The 20,733-nt window shown below is 41.9% G+C and overlaps 1 protein-coding gene across 1 annotated transcript in view; it reads left to right on the forward strand.

Moving 5' to 3' along the window:
• LOC126253066 (para-nitrobenzyl esterase-like) overlaps positions 1–20,733 on the forward strand; it is an 81,270-nt gene that overhangs the window by 35,760 nt on the left and 24,777 nt on the right. Inside the window, exon 7 of the mRNA XM_049954152.1 lies at positions 10,298–10,479. Coding sequence (XP_049810109.1) covers positions 10,298–10,479 — 182 coding nt within the window. The remainder of the gene's footprint in view (positions 1–10,297; positions 10,480–20,733) is intronic.

Raw genomic sequence — 20,733 nt, forward strand, 5'->3', positions numbered from 1 at the left:
GCACAGGGTAGCTTGGGTAGATACAATAGCAGAAATGATAAAAATGTATACGTTAGAGCATTTGAGGGTTTGTCCTCAGTACTTCCTTCCAGAAAGCAAAACTAACCAAAATCATAAGGATGGTGCAACACTGCAGTGCGTAATTAGGAATCATACAAGTGGAGATGGTTAACCCTTGCCTTCCTACAAGCTTCAGATTTACTGGAGAAAGTAATATTTAGCATGTATTCAGAAACACTTCGCAGTTTGATAATTTTCACATTAAAGAATCATTTCCGGACGTCAAAGAAGCAATAACTAAACAATGTCCGTCTCAGAACTGGACTCCCGAGCGTTCTATTCGTCATCTGATAACTATCAACGTAGCCACTGATTCAGAAGTAAACAAACAAAAAATAACTTAGTAATGACTAAATGCAGCTAAATGATAAATTGATTACGTTTTCTCAGAGTGTAAAGAAACTGTATGTCCAGATATTAAATTATTTTAACTTACGATAAGCCATTAAGATTTTGAATAAATTTGCATACAATAGTCGAAAGAAACAGTATTAGCAGACAGAAAATTAGAAAGCGGAATTTGTGAAGTTATTTAAGGAAAAGCAGGTATAAAAGACACAATTGAGATAACTCTACAGAGTTAGAAAATGAAAATTATACAGACATCGACAAAAATGAAATTATTTAGGAAACAGAAAAATACATTGCTGATCAGAAGAAGTAAAAACAAAACAAATTCAGAAATGGAGTATGACCAAAGAGAAGGAAAGAGTTGTTGGCAAACATTTATAAAAACATAATGGAGTACGGGGAATTAAACAAAACTATTAGGAAATGTTTTGAGTGGTAAGGAGAAGGTACGGTGACAAGCTGACAAGACAAACAACTGAAAATAATAAATCACGACGAAGAAGACGTTGATATTTACACTGAGTTACCATCACTTAAAATGGCATATCCCAATTAACAGCTGAGAGAAAATGATAAAAGTATACGAAGATTTATTTAAATGTGGTGTGTCAGGAGGTGAAAAAATACCAACGTTGGCCAATAAAGAAAGTGGTGGTACTGGGGAAGCATTGTCAAATGAGGTACATAATGTACTTCACCTTATGATGCAATGGATGCGCCTGGAGATGATGTTTTAATATACACTGATGAGCTAAAACATTATATTTGTCCTTCTTTGGAGCCCAAAAAAAATGGGCGTCGTAATTATTTGCATGACCTTGGAAGCAATTGGCACCAGATATCTACGCACAGGTCACTCAGTTCCCGTAAATTACGGGATTTATACGCATGGAGCTGGCACCCGACCGCCTCCCAGATGTGTTCTGCTGCGTTGAAACGAGTCAAATTTGATTGGCAAGAAATCAACATTACTTCTCTATCATGCCCTGCACGACTCTGGCTTTGTGACGTAGAGAGTTATCCTGTTGGAAGAACCCATTGAAACTGGGGAAGGTATCGTACAGGGTGTTCCACAAATAAATGTAAAAGGATGGTCCAGCGGGTTATAACACTCTCCTTTCATAAAGTAACCCATGTCCGCATCAGTCAGCATTCACCGCAACGCGTCATTTAACAGCGTCGAATGCCGCCGGGAAGGTAGGCTTACAATCCGCCATCCGGGTCGACATGATAGGAGGTCGGTATTACAAAGTTCTCCGTTTCTTTGCGACATCAAGGTAAAGGAGAGTAGTGTTTGACGTTTCATGACTCATTTGTAAATGAGTCATGAAACGGCTCGAAATTCCGCTGTCCTGCTCGAAAGCTCACATGCAACGACGCCTGAATGATTGTCGCACCCTTTCAAACATCCCAGGTAAAGTGGGGACTGCGTCGCAGCCTGTTATAACTCGAGCTATCAGCTCTTAATCCATTTGGACAGTTGTTTCGTAAACAGTAGTATTCAGACGTCCCTAGACGAAATGGTCAACTGGCGTGAAGTCGAGGGAACGTACAGGCTTTGCCACTGGCCAACCGTGCCGTATCCAGTTTCCATCAAACGTCTCCTCCAAATGATTTTGCACCGCATGACCGAAGTGCTCAGATGCACCATCATGGTGGTAAGGCATGCGCTGTTGCGCACTGAGTGAGACATGTTCCAATTACCAAGGTAGTTTATGTATGTTTGCAGGTGGGGATATTCGGCTGCCGAATAATTGTTAAAATTCGTGGTGAAATCTTCAGCTGTGATTTATTTTGCACAATTCGCTACTAGTTTCGATCAGTGACCATTATCAAGAACAACTGGCAAAAAGGCAAGTTAAAATTATTGTACAAGTTTCTTGCCGTTTATGCCAGCTAAGCTTGATAATGGTCAATGACCGAGACTAGTAGCAAATTGTAAAAAATAAATCACAGCTGAAGGATTCATCACGAATTTTAAGAAATATTAAGGCAGCGTTTCTCTTAAGAAGATGAAGTATCTGAGTTCAGTCGTCAGGGAAGCATCTAAGGACTAGTCACATCATCGCATACGAAACTGGCCCAAACGTTGATGGCGAAGCACTCTTAGTGATCATAAAGTCAACGCAAGGACTTTCCCGTGCCCGCTCCTGCTGTTGTGGCTGATGAACACACATTCGCTTGTAAGGGCTCGCTCTTCCGCAAAAATTACAGTGTTTGGTACACACAAAAAGCAAATATCATTGGGATGCAGAAAATATTCTGGGCTAAGGGCAGACCATCCTCACTTCACACACGCCAGACCGTCGATTGGCTTACACTCAATTCTCGAGCAACACTCCATGAACTTGCTGAGGACGTGATATGCAGCGGTGCTGACGCTTCCCCATCAAACTCTAGTTATCGTACTGTGTTTTGACAATCGAGTCCATTTAGCTATAGCACCTGTTGGGACTATCAGATAATAAATGCATTGGGTTTCAATGAAGGTATTAAATACACACACGCCATTACAATTTCTTGTCAGGAGTAAACTCACCTCAAGTGCAAAAAAATGGTTCAAATGGCTCTGAGCACTATGGGACTTAACATCTGTGGTCATCAGTCCCCTAGAACTTAGAACTACTTAAAACTAACTAACCTAAGGACATCACACACATCAATGCCCGAGGCAGGATTCGAACCTGCGACCGTAGCAGTCGCGCGGTTCCGGACTGCGCGCCTAGAACCGCTAGACCACCGCGGCCGGCACCTCAAGTGCACTTGTCTCTTTTAGGCACCTGTAGATGGTCGTGATTGTGCTTGGCGCTGGCACTCGACGATTCGGAAATAGCTAAACATACGACCATTGATCAGAGAGAGCATTTCCATCCCCGTCCCGGAAGCACAGTACATATCTCCCCTTTATTCACAAGAAAAGCGCTCCATTTCTAGTCTGATGCTCACAACACCGAACAAAAGAGCGTCCCCGACTCTTGACACACTAACGCAGGGTGAACCAGACCCTGCGGTGTGCACGAGTGGCACGCTGGTGTCACATCGTAACAAACAGGCATTTGCACTGCCAAAGGCAAATCGTACGCATTCCAGCAAATGCTGGAAGCAACTCCGTGGTATTCGCCCACGAAGAATGTCTGCTACCACTTTGACTTGGATGAAGGGTTAGATGCCTAACTTCCCGGCGGTTCGCGGCGCTGAAGATGACGGCTAGCGCGGTAGGATGCGGACATGGGCTGTTTTGTGAGAGTTTCTTCTTACGAGCCACTCTGCCAGGGCTCCCAGTTTTTACATTCATTGTAGAAACACCATGTGTATGAGGGGAGCACAAAACTGTTCACAGTTATCATTAAGACCACCTGGAAGCTCATGTGAATGTCCCCCGTAGCATAGAACTACACTGACCTGGGTGAAGGCGTGTCAGGACACAGTGATATCTGATGTAACATGAAACGTGAGTCATCCGACCAGGCCACATGTTTCCTTTGACCACAATGGTCACATGCCAACGTCCAGATCTCATGGTCTTCTAGTTAGCGTTAATGACTCTCCATCGCGGGGTCGCGGGTTCGATTTCCGACGGGGCAGAGATTTTCTTCATTCGGGGATTAATATATTTCATTTCATCTTTATCGGCACGTAATACACCGAAGTGGCAACAAACTGAATCACGCGCACCTGGTGGCCGAACAACTCTCTGGCAATGAAGCCATACGATCATTTCATTTCTTTCCGTTCTCTCAACAATCGTAAGCGACAATGTCTTGTGGCCCGTTGTGATACACGCAGCGGTCGTCTGCTGCACAGTCTCACTCTCAGTTGTGTGCGCTGAACAGCGTGTTCTGAAACTCTTGCGCCTGCAGCAGAACTGTGCTGTTGTCAGATCGTCTCCAATTCTGCTATACAAAGGGGACGAACCACCGACTTTCACCTACTGTGGTGACGCGTGGACGTCAAAGACCTTGTCTTCCATTCATGGATTCACAGCCTGTCAACCAAAATCTACAAGTGCTCACGGCGAGCAGCCAAACAGTTTCGCAGTTTCCGAGGTTTCCCAGGTGACGGGTAATAGCCCTTTGTCAAAATTTCTTATCCCGTTTGTAACAAGTATCGTCGCTAGAACGAGTCAACTTGTCTCTGCTGCGCTTATACAGAGCGGTTAGAAACATTCTGAAAAGCCTGTAACAGTGTTGCAGGACAGGTTGTGCTGAGAAATAACTGTTAAGCAAAAAATTCGATACCTTACGCCATTCCAGCGCTTGTGCCGCTACACAGTCTAATTTAAGCACGCCACCAGATGCAATTAGTGTAGATGATAGCGCAAGAGACTGCTCAGCCGTTGGTTCTGATTCGGTCCTTACCGCCGTCCCATGTCTAACTTTTTGTATCTGTCTCTTGTTTTCTGATTTAGGAAACCAAACGTAGCCCAAGTTTGCGACACGGTCTCTGGCGGGACGCTTGAATTTACACGAATAACGATCTGATTGGCTAACTTCAACACTAATTAGCTTGAAAACGGCGCAAATAACCGAATATTTTTCTCACTTATTGTTTCACAGCCAACCTTCCCTGCAACACCCTCACAAGGTTTTTACACTGATTCTGATCACCCCATATCCTTTGCTTCTGCGTCAAGTGTCCGTAGAGCCATTACGAGCCATCCATTCTACCGGTGGGTTGTGATGATAATGATTTGCTCCATCATTGTGTTTCAGCGCGAGGTAGATGAAAATAAGATAAACTTGAAGATTACTACAGACTGATCATACAATGTAGGCTTTGACGGCAGGTACTGTCGTCACTAGAAACCTACAGGCTGATAGACCGTGGTCGATGTACAAAATCTCCCCTGACGTTTCGTCTCTGACGGCGGGAGACATCCTCCGAGGTAAAGCGGCGAACTGCAAAGAGAACTCGAGGAAGCGCCGATTATATACGCAGCACAGAGAGCACCACTGTCCACCACGTGGCGTCGGCTATGAGACTGTCTGTGGAAATGCCAACGTTCTCGATATAAAGTAATCGATCGTCAAGCTTCCGGTATAGCGCTGACATCCAAATTTTATCCAGTTTAACACCTTCCTCTTTCATGTTAAAATTATTACGGTGTTTATCAATCTCGGTGGCCTTTCTATTCATGCGCGCATAATAAAGCGAAGTGTTAGATGAGACGCTCGTCTCACTGAATTTTACCTTCTGCTTCGGCCGATTTATCAATGCGACCCAGGTGGCAATTCCTCTTATGTTCAGATGGTTCAGATGGCTCTGAGCACTATGGGACTTAACATCTGAGGTCATCAGTCCCCTAGACTTGGAACTACTTAAACCTAACTAATCTAAGGACATCACACACATCCACACCCGAGACAGAATTCGAACCTGCGACCGTAGCAGCAGCGTGGTTCCGGACTAAAACGCCTAGAACCGCTCGGCCACAACGGCCGGCTCCTCTTATGTTCAACAAGACGAGTGTTAATACTTCTGTTTGTGGTACCGATATAGAGAGAGGAACAAGTAGGTATAAAGACGAGGGCTAGTAGAAATCCTTGGGTAACAGAAGATATATTGAATTTTATCAATGAAAGGAGAAAACGTAAAAATGCAGTAAATGAAGCAGGAAAAAAGGAATACAAACATTTAAAAAGTGAGATCGACAGGAAGTGCAAAATGGCTAAGCAGGGATGGCTAGAAGACAAATTTAAGGACGTAGAGGCATATCGAACCGGCTGGTGTGGCCGAGCGGTTCTAGGCGCTTCAGTCTGGAACCACGCGACGGCTACGGCCGCAGGTTCGAATCCTTTCTCGGGCATAGATGTGTGTGGTGTTCTTAGGTTAGTTAGATTTAAGTAATTCTAAGTTCTAGGGGACGGGTGACCTCAGATGTTAAGTCCCATAGTGCTCAGAACCATTTGAACCATTTGAGAGGCATATCTCACTAGGGGTAAGATGGATACTGCCTACAGGAAAATTAAAGAGACCTTTGGAGAAAAGAGAACCACTTGTTTAAATATCAAGAGCGCAGATGGAAACCCAGTTCTAAGCAAAGAGGGGAAAGCAGAAATGTGGAAGGAGTATATAGAGGGTCTGTCAGCTTCCACAGCAGTCCGCTGATGTAATTAGGATAAAAACAACTAGGTAAAGCTATCTCATATATAGCGGATATTTTTCCAACCGATACTGTGGCATTATTCCTACACTGCGTCACAACAACCTACTTCAATACAATAGTAACTTTTATGAACAGATTGACGGGGTGGCTATAGGCAGTGCTCTTAATCCTGCTGTGTGTGGAGACTTTTGATCAACGGGTGCTGCAGACTGCCATTAAGAGACTAGCCAGATGGTATCGCTACGTCGGTGACACGTTCGTAGTATGGACACACTGAGCAGAGGATCTGGATGCCCTCCTCACACATCAATCAGCATTAAGCCGAAAATCCAATTTACTATGAAGACGGAGAGTAATGGGCAACTGAATTTTCTGGATGTGTCTGTGATTAAATGACGGGACGGAACGTTGAGCCATAATGTATATAGATAGGTCACACATACTGACCGTTATCTGCATAAAAATACGAACCACCACTCTACACAAGAAAGAGATGTAATAAAAACTTTGGTAGGCAGGGTGTACAAAATTGGTGAACCTGTTTATTTCAAACATGATACTGAACATCTACGGTGAACTATCGTGAAGAATGGCTATTCTAGCAGCGAGATAGATCGAGCACTTCGCTCTAGGCAGAGAATCAGAAGCAACGGCGAACAACAGCCGCCCAACGGCAAGGTTTTTCTTTCGTTCATCAATAAGGTCTCAGATCGCATTGGGGAAGCGTTAAGCCAGTATGTCGTGGAACTATTTTCAGACCCACCACGAAATTAAAAGAATATTTAAGATCCGCAAAAGTTGCACGACATCCTGAGGCTACAACGGGGGTATAGAAAATTCCTTCTTGTTATGGACAGGTTTATATTGGTACCACGAAGAGAAGTGTTAACACCCGTCTTGTTGAACATAAGAGGAATTGCCACCTGGGTCGCATGGATAAATCGGCCGAAGCAGAACATGTTTACCAGGAAGGTAAAATTCAGCGAGACGAGCGTCTCATCTAAAACATCGCTTTATTATGCGTGCATGAATAGAAAGGCCACCGAGATTGATAAACACCGTAATAATTTTAATAGGAAAGAGGATAAAATTGGGATGTCGGCGTTGCACCGGAAGCTTGACGATCGATTACTTCATATCGAGAACGTTGGCATTATCAGAGGCAACCTCATAGCCGACGCCACTTGATGGACAGTGGCGCCCTCTGTACTGTGTATACGAGGGTTGTTTTTTAAGTAAGGGCCGTTCGCGCGTATAGTCCCGTAGTTCGCGCGGACGCCGCAACAAGCCACCGCGCCACTTTCCGGCATCCTTCCCGTTCACACTGATGCAAGTTGCAGCTCTGTAGCAGACGTGTACGCATTGCTGTGCTACTTTATAATGTTTACGATTATTGAATAGCCCGCCGCATGTGAGATACGGTCAGTGATACGTTTTTTGACCGCGAGAAGCCTATCAGCTGCAGACATTCATCGTCAGTTAACAGAAGTTTATGGCTTGAATGCAATGAGTGAAGGTAAAGTGCGTCAGTGGGTTGGAAAGTTTAAAAATGGCCGTCAAAACGTCCATGACGAAGAACGCTCAGGCCGGCCCTCTGTGATCACTGATGATTTGGTGGATGCAGTCGAAATAAAGATTCGTGAGGACAGAAGATTCACAATATCCACTCTTTCTTTGGAATTTCCACAAGTTTCAAGATCGGTTTTGTACAAAATTGTGTCTGAAAACCTAAACTTTAAGAAACTGTGTTCTCGGTGGGTACCCAGACTCCTCACAGAGGACCACAAAGGGAAGAGATTTGCCACTTCATTGGACTTCTTGATTCGTTACGAGGAAGAAGGGGATGACATGTTGAGTCAAATTGTCACTGGAGATGAAACATGGGTATCCCATATCACTCCCGAAAGCAAGCGACAATCGATGGAATGGCGACACACAACCTCATCCGTCAAGGTCAAAGCCAAACAGACGCTGTCAAAGCGCAAGATTATGGCAACTGTGTTCTGGTACCAGCGCGGTGTTTTGCTAGTGGGCTTTATGCCACGAGGAACGACAATCAACTCAGATGCCTACTGTGCAACTCAAAGAAGCTCCGCAGAGCAATTCAAAACAAAAGGCGCGGCATGCTGACAAAAGGAGTTTTGCTTCTGCACGATAACGCTAGGCCTCACACCTCCCAAAAGACTCGGGATTTGATTGATTCTTTTGGCTGGGAAGTTTTGGACCATGCACCATACAGCCCTGACCTTGCTCCTAGCGATTTTCAACTTTTCCGGTACCTGAAACACCATCTTGGCGGGCAACGCTTCAATGACGACGATGAAGTGAAAGCGGCCGTGAACTCTTGGCTGTCGGAGCAGGCGGCCGAATTCTTTGAAGAGGGAATTAAAAACTTAGTTGTACGGTATGACAAGTGCTTAGATAAAGAAGGCAACTATGTAGAAAAATAGGTAAAAGTGTGTAGAATCAGAAAATAAAAGTTTTTTACAAAAGTATTTGTATATTTTTTTAAAAATAAAAACGGCCCTTACTTAAAAAAGAACCCTCCTAAAATCGGCGCTTCCTCGAGTTCTCTTCGCAGTTCGCCGCTTTACCTCGGAGGATGTCTCCCGCAGTCGGAGACGTAACGTCGAGGGAGAGTTTTAAACATACACCACGTTCTATCAGCCCAGCAGTTTTAAGTGTTACTACAGATTGTTTGCGAAAGGATACAGTTTCTCAAAACTACGCTGCAAATGTCCTCTATCACAGGATGTGAATGACTGAAGAATCTAATATATGAAGAGGGAAAGAGGAGCCATTTTCAGTAACGTATGTCAATTTATGGCAGATGTAGGTTACTCGTTTAATTTTGGTCTAATAAGAGGTACAGCCAAATTTAAGAGTATACCATTCCTTTGTACGACCAGTTGTTACATGTGGGTGAGGAAAGCGGACGATGACAGAGGCACGTATTAACAACTTAAGGGCATTAAAGAGAAACATCCTTTGAAAAATGTTATGGGCTTGTGAGAGAGGCAGAGGTCTAGAGACTAGGATACAACAACGAGCTGGAACATCTTCTTCAGGCGAAAAATACAGTACAATTAATTACATGTAGAATAATACGCTGGTTAGGACATATTAAGAGCACGGCAGGCGAGTGGTGGCCCAAACGATAACGAAATACAGATTGTATTCCACCAGATTGAAATGACGACAAAGACGTCAAACATGTCCTTAAAAATACGGAGAGCCGAGGATGGAAGAGAATAACAGATACGTAAGGACGCAGATTGTTGAGAAGGGCTAGGTCCATCAAGGGCTGTAGTGTCAAAGAAGAAGAAGAAAAAAATTAATTTTAGTGAAGTAGTGGAAGACCTCGTCTTTCAGCGAGCGATAACTTTGCACATCAGTCATCAGTGTCACCGAAGCCCTTTAGTGTCAAATCTATTGTAGAGCTGGTTTAGTCTGGTGTTCTTTAATACAACTGTCTCGTAGCCACTGATGGAAAATTGGAAATTTGTGGTAAGTTCCTATGGGACCAGACTGCTGAGGTCATTGGTCACTAGGCTTACACACTACTTAACCTAACTTAAACTAACTTACGCTAAGGACAACACTCACATCCATTACAGAGGGAGGATTCCAACCTCCTACGAGGGAGCAGCGCGGACAGTGGAAAGGCGCCTGAGACCGCTCGACTTCCCCGAGCGGTGCCACTATCCATAATAGAACCATATTCTTATTTTTTCCTTCTAGAGGTTAGTTTTTATGTTTATGTGTTTCACTTTTCCATAGGATTTTCAATATTAGAAGACCCAACTCTTATTGCTGGTCTCAGTGATGAGTTCGAGGATACAGTTGGCCCCTGCCTTCATTTGCCGACGGTGGAACAACAGTCAAATGCGGCCGATAAGTTGAGGGACTTCTACTTTGGCAATGGCACCATTTCCTTGAATGATTCGGATAATCTGGTCAACGTAAGTACCCAATTAGTAATTAGTATCACCTTATGTCCTGAGAAACTTATAGATAGTTGCTTATTAAATGTTGTGTAGTATCTCATACAGAGTGTAACGAAAAGATGTGACCAAACTTTCAGGAAACATTCCTCACACACTGAGGAATAAAATATGTTACCAACTTTTAGCTCTTAGATTCATAGCTAGTGTTTGTTGCTTCAATTTGAACGAAGGTAATGTTAACATGAAACTCACTTCAATGACTGTCTTAATATGCGTCTAACTTCCTTTCTTGTGCTGACATGTGAATAAATTCTCTGATCGTGTCGACATGTGGTTAACATCATTGCTCTACTAACGTCAAGAACATAGCTGCAGCTGTTTACTGTTCATCACGAACGTTGTTTCCAGTGGAGTGCAGTAGAAATGTACTCAGATCCGTGGTTGGCAGATGCCTGTTTGCTGTGCGAATTAGCAGATAGTGATGGCTGTGGAGCTCAACGTTTTTTTTATCGGAAGAGATATCCAAAACAATGGTACTCAGAGAGGAGGACGCTTGCAGAAATTTACAATTGTCATAGGGGGCAAGGAATGTTTAAGCCATCTACTCGCGACTGGAGGAGGCCAAGAAGGAAGAGGATACCACAGTTGGGTAGGAACTTATTCTTACACTTGACGACAACCCTAGTACAATCATTTGCAACAAGTAATGTTGACCACGTAACTGCCTGGAGAGTGGCCTGCTGTATTCGTGCCAAGTACAGAGTTTGCAGGCCCTACCAGCAGCTGATTTTCCCGCAGCGCTACACTACAACCAATCGTTCATTCAACTATGTGTCCAGTCGCACGTAAGTGCAAATGTGCTTTTCACGGATGAGATTTAGTTTCCGCGTGATCATTACACTCAGAACGTATGGGCTGTCGAGCGTCTTCATGAAATTGTGCAGCAACGTTTTGGCTGCCATTGTTGGTGACTATTTCTTAGGCTCAACGGAGAAACATAAACACAGTTTCTTAAAGAATACTCTATTTGTTCTGCTAAGACATGTGCCTTTACGAGTGAGACAAAACATATACTTCACGCCCAATGGAGCTCCTCCTGACTTCAGTGTTAATGTTCGCACGCTTCTAAATAACAGTTTCCGCGACAAACGGATGAGTAGAGGTGGGCCAATTCCTTGGGCTACATGCACCTCGAACCTAAACATACAAGACGTTTATTTGTGACGGCTTTCGAAAGCTGTTGCGTACTGAAGCCCGGTGCAAGATGTTCAGAGTCTTCGTACTTGTACTGTGGAAGATTGTGAAACAAGCGATTCTCTAGGGGTACATCGGAGCATCAGAGATTCAGTGCAAAAAAAAATGGCTCTGAGCACTATGGGACTTAACATCCATGGTCATCAGTCCCCTAGAACTTAGAACTACTTAAATCTAACTAACCTAAGGACGTCACACAACACCCAGTCATCACGAGGCAGAGAAAATCCCTGACCCCGCCGGGAATCGAACCCGGGAACCCGGGCGTGGGAAGATTCAGTGCATGTGCGGGTTGATGAATGTATGCTTGCTAACGGTGAGAATTTTGAATATTTCAAACTGTGCTGATACGTTGTTGTCCTGTGTGTTTTCCATGGTTATTGCTTTAGAGAGTAGTAAAAACTGAACTCTAATATGAAAATAAAGCATTCCCGTTCCCACGACAGTATAACACATTTTTCTCCTCTTAGTGAGAGGAATGTTTCCTGAAAGTTTGCCATAGCATGTTGTTACATCCTGTATGGATAGTGACGTATTTGCTAAGACGTCGTGAAAATTTACTTTCACGTTGCATCCCATTCTTTTAAGTTGAGAGTTTAAAAACAAACAAGATACACTGCAAGGTATGTGTACATCTTGGATGTACGAATGGCTGGACGCACAAAAATACATGAGAGCTATCTAAGAGCGGTAACTAGACAAAAGTTCTACATGTCAGTATTACAGAAAACATTACCAACAGGTTAAGGGTTTGGTCACACACAATGAGTAAAGAAGTAATTACTATAATATTGTGACATTTATTTGATTACAATGTGAAATACAGTAATATGAGTTATGTCGTAATTTCCTGAATAGAATAAGGAAATCTCAGTTTTACTGATTCACTCCTAAATTAAAAGTAATATACTTCACAAACAATTTCATTATATTATTTGTAAATATTTTCGTGCGTTTGTAGAATAACTGACCACTTTCTCTGTCTAATCAATGTGGGCCGGTGAAGCAGCTTGCTTCTCGTGATTTTCCACTTTCCCAAGCTTTTCCATTTGACGAGTAATCTTATTTCGGAGGCGTGGATTGTTAATTATCCTCTCCATTAGAGAAAAATACTTCTTTTATCAGACCTTCCCTCCATGTATTTGGGATGTTGCTGTGAAAAGATACTTATTCATACTCCATCCATTACGTTTGTCCATAAGACAATGTACCATTTTTATAACTGTCCCTTTCTGATATATGTACATGCCTTCTCGTCAAATGAATCAACTCCTGATTTACACTCTTTATAGAATAAAATTTTCTTATTTGGTTTTTATGTTCTTCGGCTACAGTGGTGCTGTGGTGTAGCGTACTTACTATAGCAATATCGCCGAAGCCTTCAGTTGGAGTAGAATTTTCTATTTTTCTTGTTACACTACCTCTTGATAGACCGGGTGCAATTTTCATGATACTGTGTACACGTACTAATGAGTTCCGTCATGACGTACAAGGAAATTAGAAATCCTGTCCACTGTATCATCTAATTCTTCACAGTTTGTTTCCCTTGGGTTCATTATTCTGGCATCGGTGTCTGAAACTCTGCGGTCTCCTTGATCAAAGAGAGTTTGATCATCAAGTCATCCTGTAATTCATACCGCAGAAGATGGACTCTCAATACCCTAGTACAACGAGCTGTCGCTGGACGATCACTTCAAACTTACATAGTTATGTCATCATTGTCTTAACACAGTTCCATTGGTAAGTTTTTTTTTTATCAATTCTTCGCGGTTAATGAGTGTCCCTTAATGTCCCAATTTTTTCCTATTTATGACAGACCAGAGTTGGCTAAAATGGTTTTATCCACCCGATGCAGACGTTGTATGTCCTGACTGCACTCCTCTTTTAATGTGGACTGCATTTCAGCACTACGTTCAATAAGGTTTCAACTTATTAGCCCTCTAGTCTGTTATATTACAGATTTGGTGAGCGACATCTTTCACTACACGGCGTCCACTACCACTGTTTCTGCCCTATACATTTTAACTTCCAATGATACGCTCTAGTTCCCCATGTCTCTTACTGGGGCATTAGCACTGTTTCTGTCCTACAGGCCTTATCTGCAGTGAATTGTCCTTATTCTTTAGGTATTTTATTGGGGCATCAGTTTTGTGGCTTTTGACATTCAACTAAGATGTATAAATTCAAAGTTTAGCCTTTCGTTTATCAACCTTTGAAGAGGCTACGAAATGAATCGAGCTTGGGAGTTAAGACATCGTGCATTCTCTATAGCCTTATGAAGCGAGAAATTGTGAGTAAATACCTGTTCCTTTTGCTCGCTGTTACGTGATTTGTATTAATAGAATTTTGTAAAACACACTTTTTGTATTCAATACAGGTTATCGCCTGAAGATTTGACTACAGTGATATGAATCGGGTTGTGTTGCCTAATAAAGGAACATATATACAGCTAATGCGACTTTGAAGAAATGTAATTCATTTTCAATAAAAAAATATTTAAGATTATTTTGGAGAATTTTAGAAATTTCTTTACACTAACGCCTCAGCATTCTTGATACAAAATTTCGATGACTTGTGCTGATTTCAGTTGATAGTTTTTCCTCTTACAGATAGTATGGAAAACGTGTTCTAAGTAAAGAATAATGGTTGTTCTGTTTGTGAAAGGAAACTGAGAATTAAACTGATCTTCATACGAGTACACGGTTATAGCTTTCACAGTACAAAGAGTTTAATGCTTCCAAACTGACAACTGTTATCAGTAATCTAGCTGTTTTAACCCACCATTAAGTTAAAGGATAAATAAACTGCTGGAAGATGGCTGGTTCACTAGGGAGTTTAAAAGACCTTTGTCATGCATCAGACATGTAGGATTATAAAGCTCATAATACAAAATATTTAATTCGATTTTCAACGAATCATGTGTCTTTCCGAAGAAAATCAATTGTATTTCAAAGGATTGCACCGGACACCAACAACATTAAAGGAAGGTTAATGAAATTTATTGAGAAAATGAAAGGTTTCTGGCTCTAAAAGAAGTGTTTGATGCATCGAAGGTTAACGCCACATAGGAGAAGCAGCTACATGAGACGTTATGATTGTGAAATTGCTCTCAGAATTTGAGGTGACATGCATATTATACACGTAAATAAAATTTGAGCTCTAGCAAAGTGAGAAACTTAACACAGAATTTAAACTGTAGGAGATGGTATTTGTGATCGTATTATCGGAAAGTTCAACTATAGACGTGGTTTCCATCCATGACGTTAGATGTCTTGTTGCTTGCACTTAGCTTTGATTGTAAAAGCGATTCAAAACCGGTGTGTTTCCTGCCTCTCCACAGGGGATGAAACCCGTGATCCATTGCGCTGCTAAAGCAACCATCTCATTGACTTTAGGACAAAAGAAAATGTTTAATGACGAATGTTGCTACGCTATTTTGAATTGCACCTCGGCAGTCCAAGACCATCAGAAGCTTTTGGATAGCGTGGACAAAGGCTAGGCGAACAATTAAAGTAGGGTTTCAGAAATTGATAAGTGGTTCCACTCTGGCAGTAAGTGTACTCAGTGTAATAAATTAATCAGAAAGATTTCTTGAAGTATGGACAGAACTACAGTAGGAGCTATAACAGAGAAATTGTGTCCTTATCTTTGAAAGGCGTAAGTCATACCTTACGTTAGCTGGAAATTCCAAGGACGTTTCTACATTTTATTGTGATTTTATTGGCCTTGCCAATCATTGCGTACAGGGGGGAGGGGGGTGGGGAGGGGAGAGACCATGGGCAGGAGTGCAAATCTTCTCTTTGTGCTACTGAATAATATACGACAGTACACAACATGTGTATCATGCAACAAATAGTGAGGAACTATGGATTAAACAAACAGATGATTGTATGAGCTCTGTATTCATTACTTTGAATCGTATCACATAGCATATATCAACCAACAAAATAATTTTCACAATTGCAATAAACATAAAAAGTCACATAGTAAACAGCTTTCACCTAATCTGCGTAATAGTATAACAATCTTCTACTATACCCTTCGTACAGTAGCCTACGTTCTTCCACAGATTCCAATCTATCTCAGTACAAAATTCCAGGGAAATCGGTTCAGATGGTTAGTCGTTAAAATATAACAGAATGAGTTAGTTTCGAGTTTATAATATTAGTATGAATACCACTTTCAATAACAATATATTTTCTTACGTGATCCGATTCTGGTTCCGATTCTTCGTACCCCAAGCTATTCTGAAGTTACCTGCGAAAACCCCAAGAAAATATGTCTAGTAATTTAGGAGAAATTTGTTCAAACCTTCAGACGTGATAGTTTTACAGATTCATTATTAGTATAAATATAGAGCTCTATACACTCACATAGTTCTACTCGGAAACATTTTGGCTTTTAAAAAAGTATTCATTTTACTTTTTTCATTGGTTATTTGAATAGCAATGATGATGACCTTATGGCATTACTGGCTGGGAGACACCGTCTGCAATTATTCGGCCGCCTAATGCAACTCTTTCAACTTTGCGATGCTTCGAAGACCTGAGCGTCTTTTTCGTAAGGATGAGATGAAATGGTTAGTACAAGACAAAGATCCAGTCCCCGAGTGAAGAAAATGTCAGGCCAGACTGGAAACTGAGCGCGGGACCCAGTGATCTGAAGGCAACGATGCTAACCACTGGACCAAGAGCTGCGGACATTTTCATAGTATTTCTTTCACTGTTTAACGTCTTGTGGAATTATCGCGTTATGTGCAAAAGTTCGTCTTCCAGTATTATAACTTCAAATATACTGTCCAGTCACATTAATGTGACCATACGTCAAAAGCCTGAACGATCACCTTTTTTAACGTGGAAGTCTGGGGGACGTTGAGAAAGAGAGTCAGTGAGATTTGAGATTCTGGAAGAAACTTACAGTGATGTGGAGCCATGCCGACCCCAATGGCTTTCTGTCGTTTCACGTCCTACACGGCAACAGCTGTCTGAACGATGCAGCATAAAACGTGAATCATCTGAAAAGGACACCTGTCGGCATTCACTGGACGTCCGGTTGAAGTATTGTCGGGAAAATCCCAAACGTCGTCGCTAATGGACAGCAGTCAGCATAGGTGCATGAACCAGGCACTTGTTTCTGATAGAGCCATTTTGCCACGAACTATATACTTTAACCATAGAGGCACGCGAACAGTTTTCACTCGACACGGCTTGTATTGTATACCATCCACAGCTAGAGCTGCCACATGACGCTGCCAATGTGTGTGGTTATTGCACGTTGACACTGAACATAGAAGTGATCACATTAATATGCATGGACTGTGTATCTCTTCAAAGAATGGAGAAATGTGCAGAGAATATTGGTTTTATTTTTTACTGAAGTGAAACTATGGTCGCTAGTTTTTAAACATTTTCCTCGTGTTTCCTTTGGTTTTAAGAATTCCACGCGGTTCCTGACCATAGCATGTGACGAGATTCTTAGTTATCTGATCTGAAGGCTAAGTTAATGTAAGCACATGATATTTCAAAGTACCCCAATGACAATACTTGTAGGACAGATTTAACTTGTTAGCTGCAAACTCATAGAAATTTCATTTGTTCTTGCCTCGCTTACAACCGTAAAGTATATGTGTCAGCCAGACACATCTGTAGAAGGTACATGCCAATCGTGAGGGCATTAGGCTGGCTACTGGGGCTTACAGATGATGTGCCTTATCCAGTTTCCGGGCAGAGTCGGAAAATTCGCTTTTACTCTTCAGCCTGCAGCTTCTTTTGATGCGAAACCGTTACAGATGCCACTCCATAGATCAGTCGAATACTTATTATTCACTTACTTATCTGGGTATGTTGCATCTGTATCAATGACACCAGAAAGTAGTTAGGCTAAGTACGATTAGGGCAAGCAGCTTTTGATAGATTCATGCGGTAGGCATTAGTGTTCTATGTCAGGATATGAGTGGATCACGACCTTGATTACTGGGAAGGCACTGTACATTTATATACTTGATGATGTGTGTGAAGTCGTTTTCCCAAAGTAGTATTCGTAAAACAAAATTTAATTTTTTTTAATCAATGACAAAGGATTTGAGGTAATATGCAAAGACGGGTCTAAAATGGGTACAACTATAGCTAGCTCTACAATATACGGCAGAGGTTGCTTTGCACCATTAGTAGTTATTATCTTTCACGTTTCATCTGCAAATGTAGCGAAGAAGAGCTGATTGCCTCCGTGCGTCTGTACCAGTCATAATCTTTATTTTATCCTTAACGTCCTTATGCAAGATGAACGTTGGAGGTAGAAGAGGCTTTTTTTTAATTTGTGGTAAGAGAAGAGCCTATGGGACCAAACGGCTGAGGTCATCGTTCCCTATGCTTACTCACTGCTTAATCTAACTTAAACTAACTTACGCTAAGGACAACACATATACCCATGCCCAATAGAGAGACTCGAACTCCGACTAGGGGAGCGGTGCGACCCGTGACAAGACGCCCCAGACCACGCGGCTACCTCGCGTGGCATAGTAGAGTTGTTCTATAGTTTGCAGCAATGCTGGTTATGCCTTTCCCGACGACAATCGTTCATTGCAGCCCATCCTACTCAGTGAATTATTTTGCTCAATGTGGGATCTTCGGCACTTTCAGAGATCACTATAGCTCGAAATAGTGGAAAGGGCCGTTAGTAGAGCTAGTATCTTCTCTGCGGAAACACACTACACTTTAATCTGCCAGGAAGTTTCATATCAGCGCACACTCCGCTGCAGAGTGAAAATATCATTCTGGACACTTTAATGTGTTTAATATTAGAGATGTAGGAACTACGATGTTCTCCATTTCACATGTTTCGTTTTGGGCGAGGTGCCTGTCTATTGCAATGGACTTGCTGGTGCTGCATGAAACAAGGCAAATGGCTAACTTCAGGTTTTTTTAGTGTCTGACAATCTGTTCACAACCTGTAGAGCGCTCATATTTAGCTTAGAAGTGGCTCTAACGCATCTGAAAAGTGTACAGCTTTCGACAGAATGTATAATAAGTTTTTCCCGTATATCTCTAAAATAATTTTGAAGTCTTATCAGCAGGCTTCTTTTATGGTTGTAAGTTTTAGAAATTAGACCAGATAGTCTCGGATGAAATAATATAGATGACTGACACACGCGAGAATTGGATTAAGACTTACGTAACTCTAATTAAAGTTTAAAAAAAAGGTTGGGCCTCTGACAGTGCTGAAAAGAAGCCCTTGATAATGGAAGGGGCCGAAAGGGATACGAGACAGTGATAGACTGAGTATTAAAATTGACACGTAATCTTAATTTCCATTGTGCTTGCTAATCACGCTGAGCGATAATGTAGATTGTCTGCGTTAGATTAGACAACTAACCTGTCTTATCTTAGATGTTTTAATTCAGCGTTGGCACGTAAGAAGTGAGGTATTCGAAGGCCCTAAGCAAAGTTTCGAGGAGCCTACTGTGACATCATATGTGCTGCGAAACTCTTAACTTTCTCTAAATCGATGTATCACGACGAAGTGACCAGTGGTGGTGTAAGAGGCGCTCACAGAATTACTTATACACAGTCAGAACTAGTTTCCGGCCTCACTGGGAATCGGAGATGCAACCTGCATAATTTGAAAAGACTACTGCATGTTTTGAATAATCTGATCTCAGTAAGAGTCTTATCCGACCTTTAAATCGCTGGTATCGTACTGCCGTGTGAACGACAGTATGTTTCCTCCAATTCGTGCTGTATAGAACAACAAACAAGTAATCTATCGTATATCACTTTTTTCAACAGATTTTATGTTGTTTGGCCACAAAAATTTCCGAGTGAAAATATCTCTCACGATATTTCAACCGTTGTCTTTACTGGATGCCGGTTTTATGTAGTTAGTGCACATTTGATATTGGACAGTTGTATGTATACACATTCAGGTTTGGTTATTTATTTATTTATTCTTCATAATTACAGCCTATTATCTGAAAAGCTGAAATAGGCCACAGAAGCCGAATTTCCTTGGATAGTAATAATTTATGTATTAACTATTTATTTAGTTATCTTCTCTCCATCTGCAGAGTACGTAATATAGCTTGGATGGAAGCATGCTGGCTTGCGGTTGACTGTCTCTTGATGTCTTCCTTGGCCTTCACGGATACTGCGGCTACAGTTTCGTTCAAGATTCGCCAGGTCGACTCACTCCTTAGTGATGCTTTGGGATTCAACAATATTAAAACATTACATCCATTATCCGCCGCATCTTCATAGAGCGTGCAGCGCACAATGTGCGTTCCGGTGTGCCCACACCTCCGCAGGCGCAGTTATCATTCATCCGTCTTCTGATTTTGTATCGATACGTAGCATAAGGGCCATGGCTAGTCACATAATGTATCAATCTACTCGTCGCGTTAACAAATCTCATTTATAACCCCTCGCTGATGCTTGTGCATGAAGTGCCCTACTCATTTTGCCACAGTTGGATCTTTCATTGTCTTTTCTGAACTGGCCTCAGTTCCAGGCACCCTTTGTTCTTCCATTTGATTGCCTTTCTTTAACCAGTAAAAGATTCCCTTTCCATAATTTCCATTTTCAGTGGATATTCCTAGAATTATTAACGAAGCATCATTCGCGGTAGTGCAAGAGGCACCCGTTAATCTTAGTAGCACTCCTCATTCTACTCTTCTCACTAACAAGGATGGCTTCAATAGCTTGATCTTGTAATGTTTTGCATAATAGTTTTTCAAATATCTTACCGAGAACGTACGAAAGACAAATTATTCTGTAGACTTTGGGTATCATTGGATCCTTAACTTTCCCTTTACTAATTACTTGAACTTCAGGGTTCTTCAAAGGTGCAGGGACCCTTCCCTGCAAGGGACACTCGTTGTACAGTTCACACAAGAAACTACCCTATTGTTCACATAGGGCTTGTATTACTTCGCCATGGCTCCCGTCGGCTCCTGGAATTTTTTTCTTTTTCAATCTTAAAACTATATGCCTAATTTCTTATTGTGCCAAGCGGTACACAAGT

The sequence above is a fragment of the Schistocerca nitens genome, chromosome 4 (assembly GCF_023898315.1).
Source record: "Schistocerca nitens isolate TAMUIC-IGC-003100 chromosome 4, iqSchNite1.1, whole genome shotgun sequence".
In the NCBI taxonomy this organism is placed as follows: Eukaryota; Metazoa; Arthropoda; class Insecta; order Orthoptera; family Acrididae; genus Schistocerca; species Schistocerca nitens.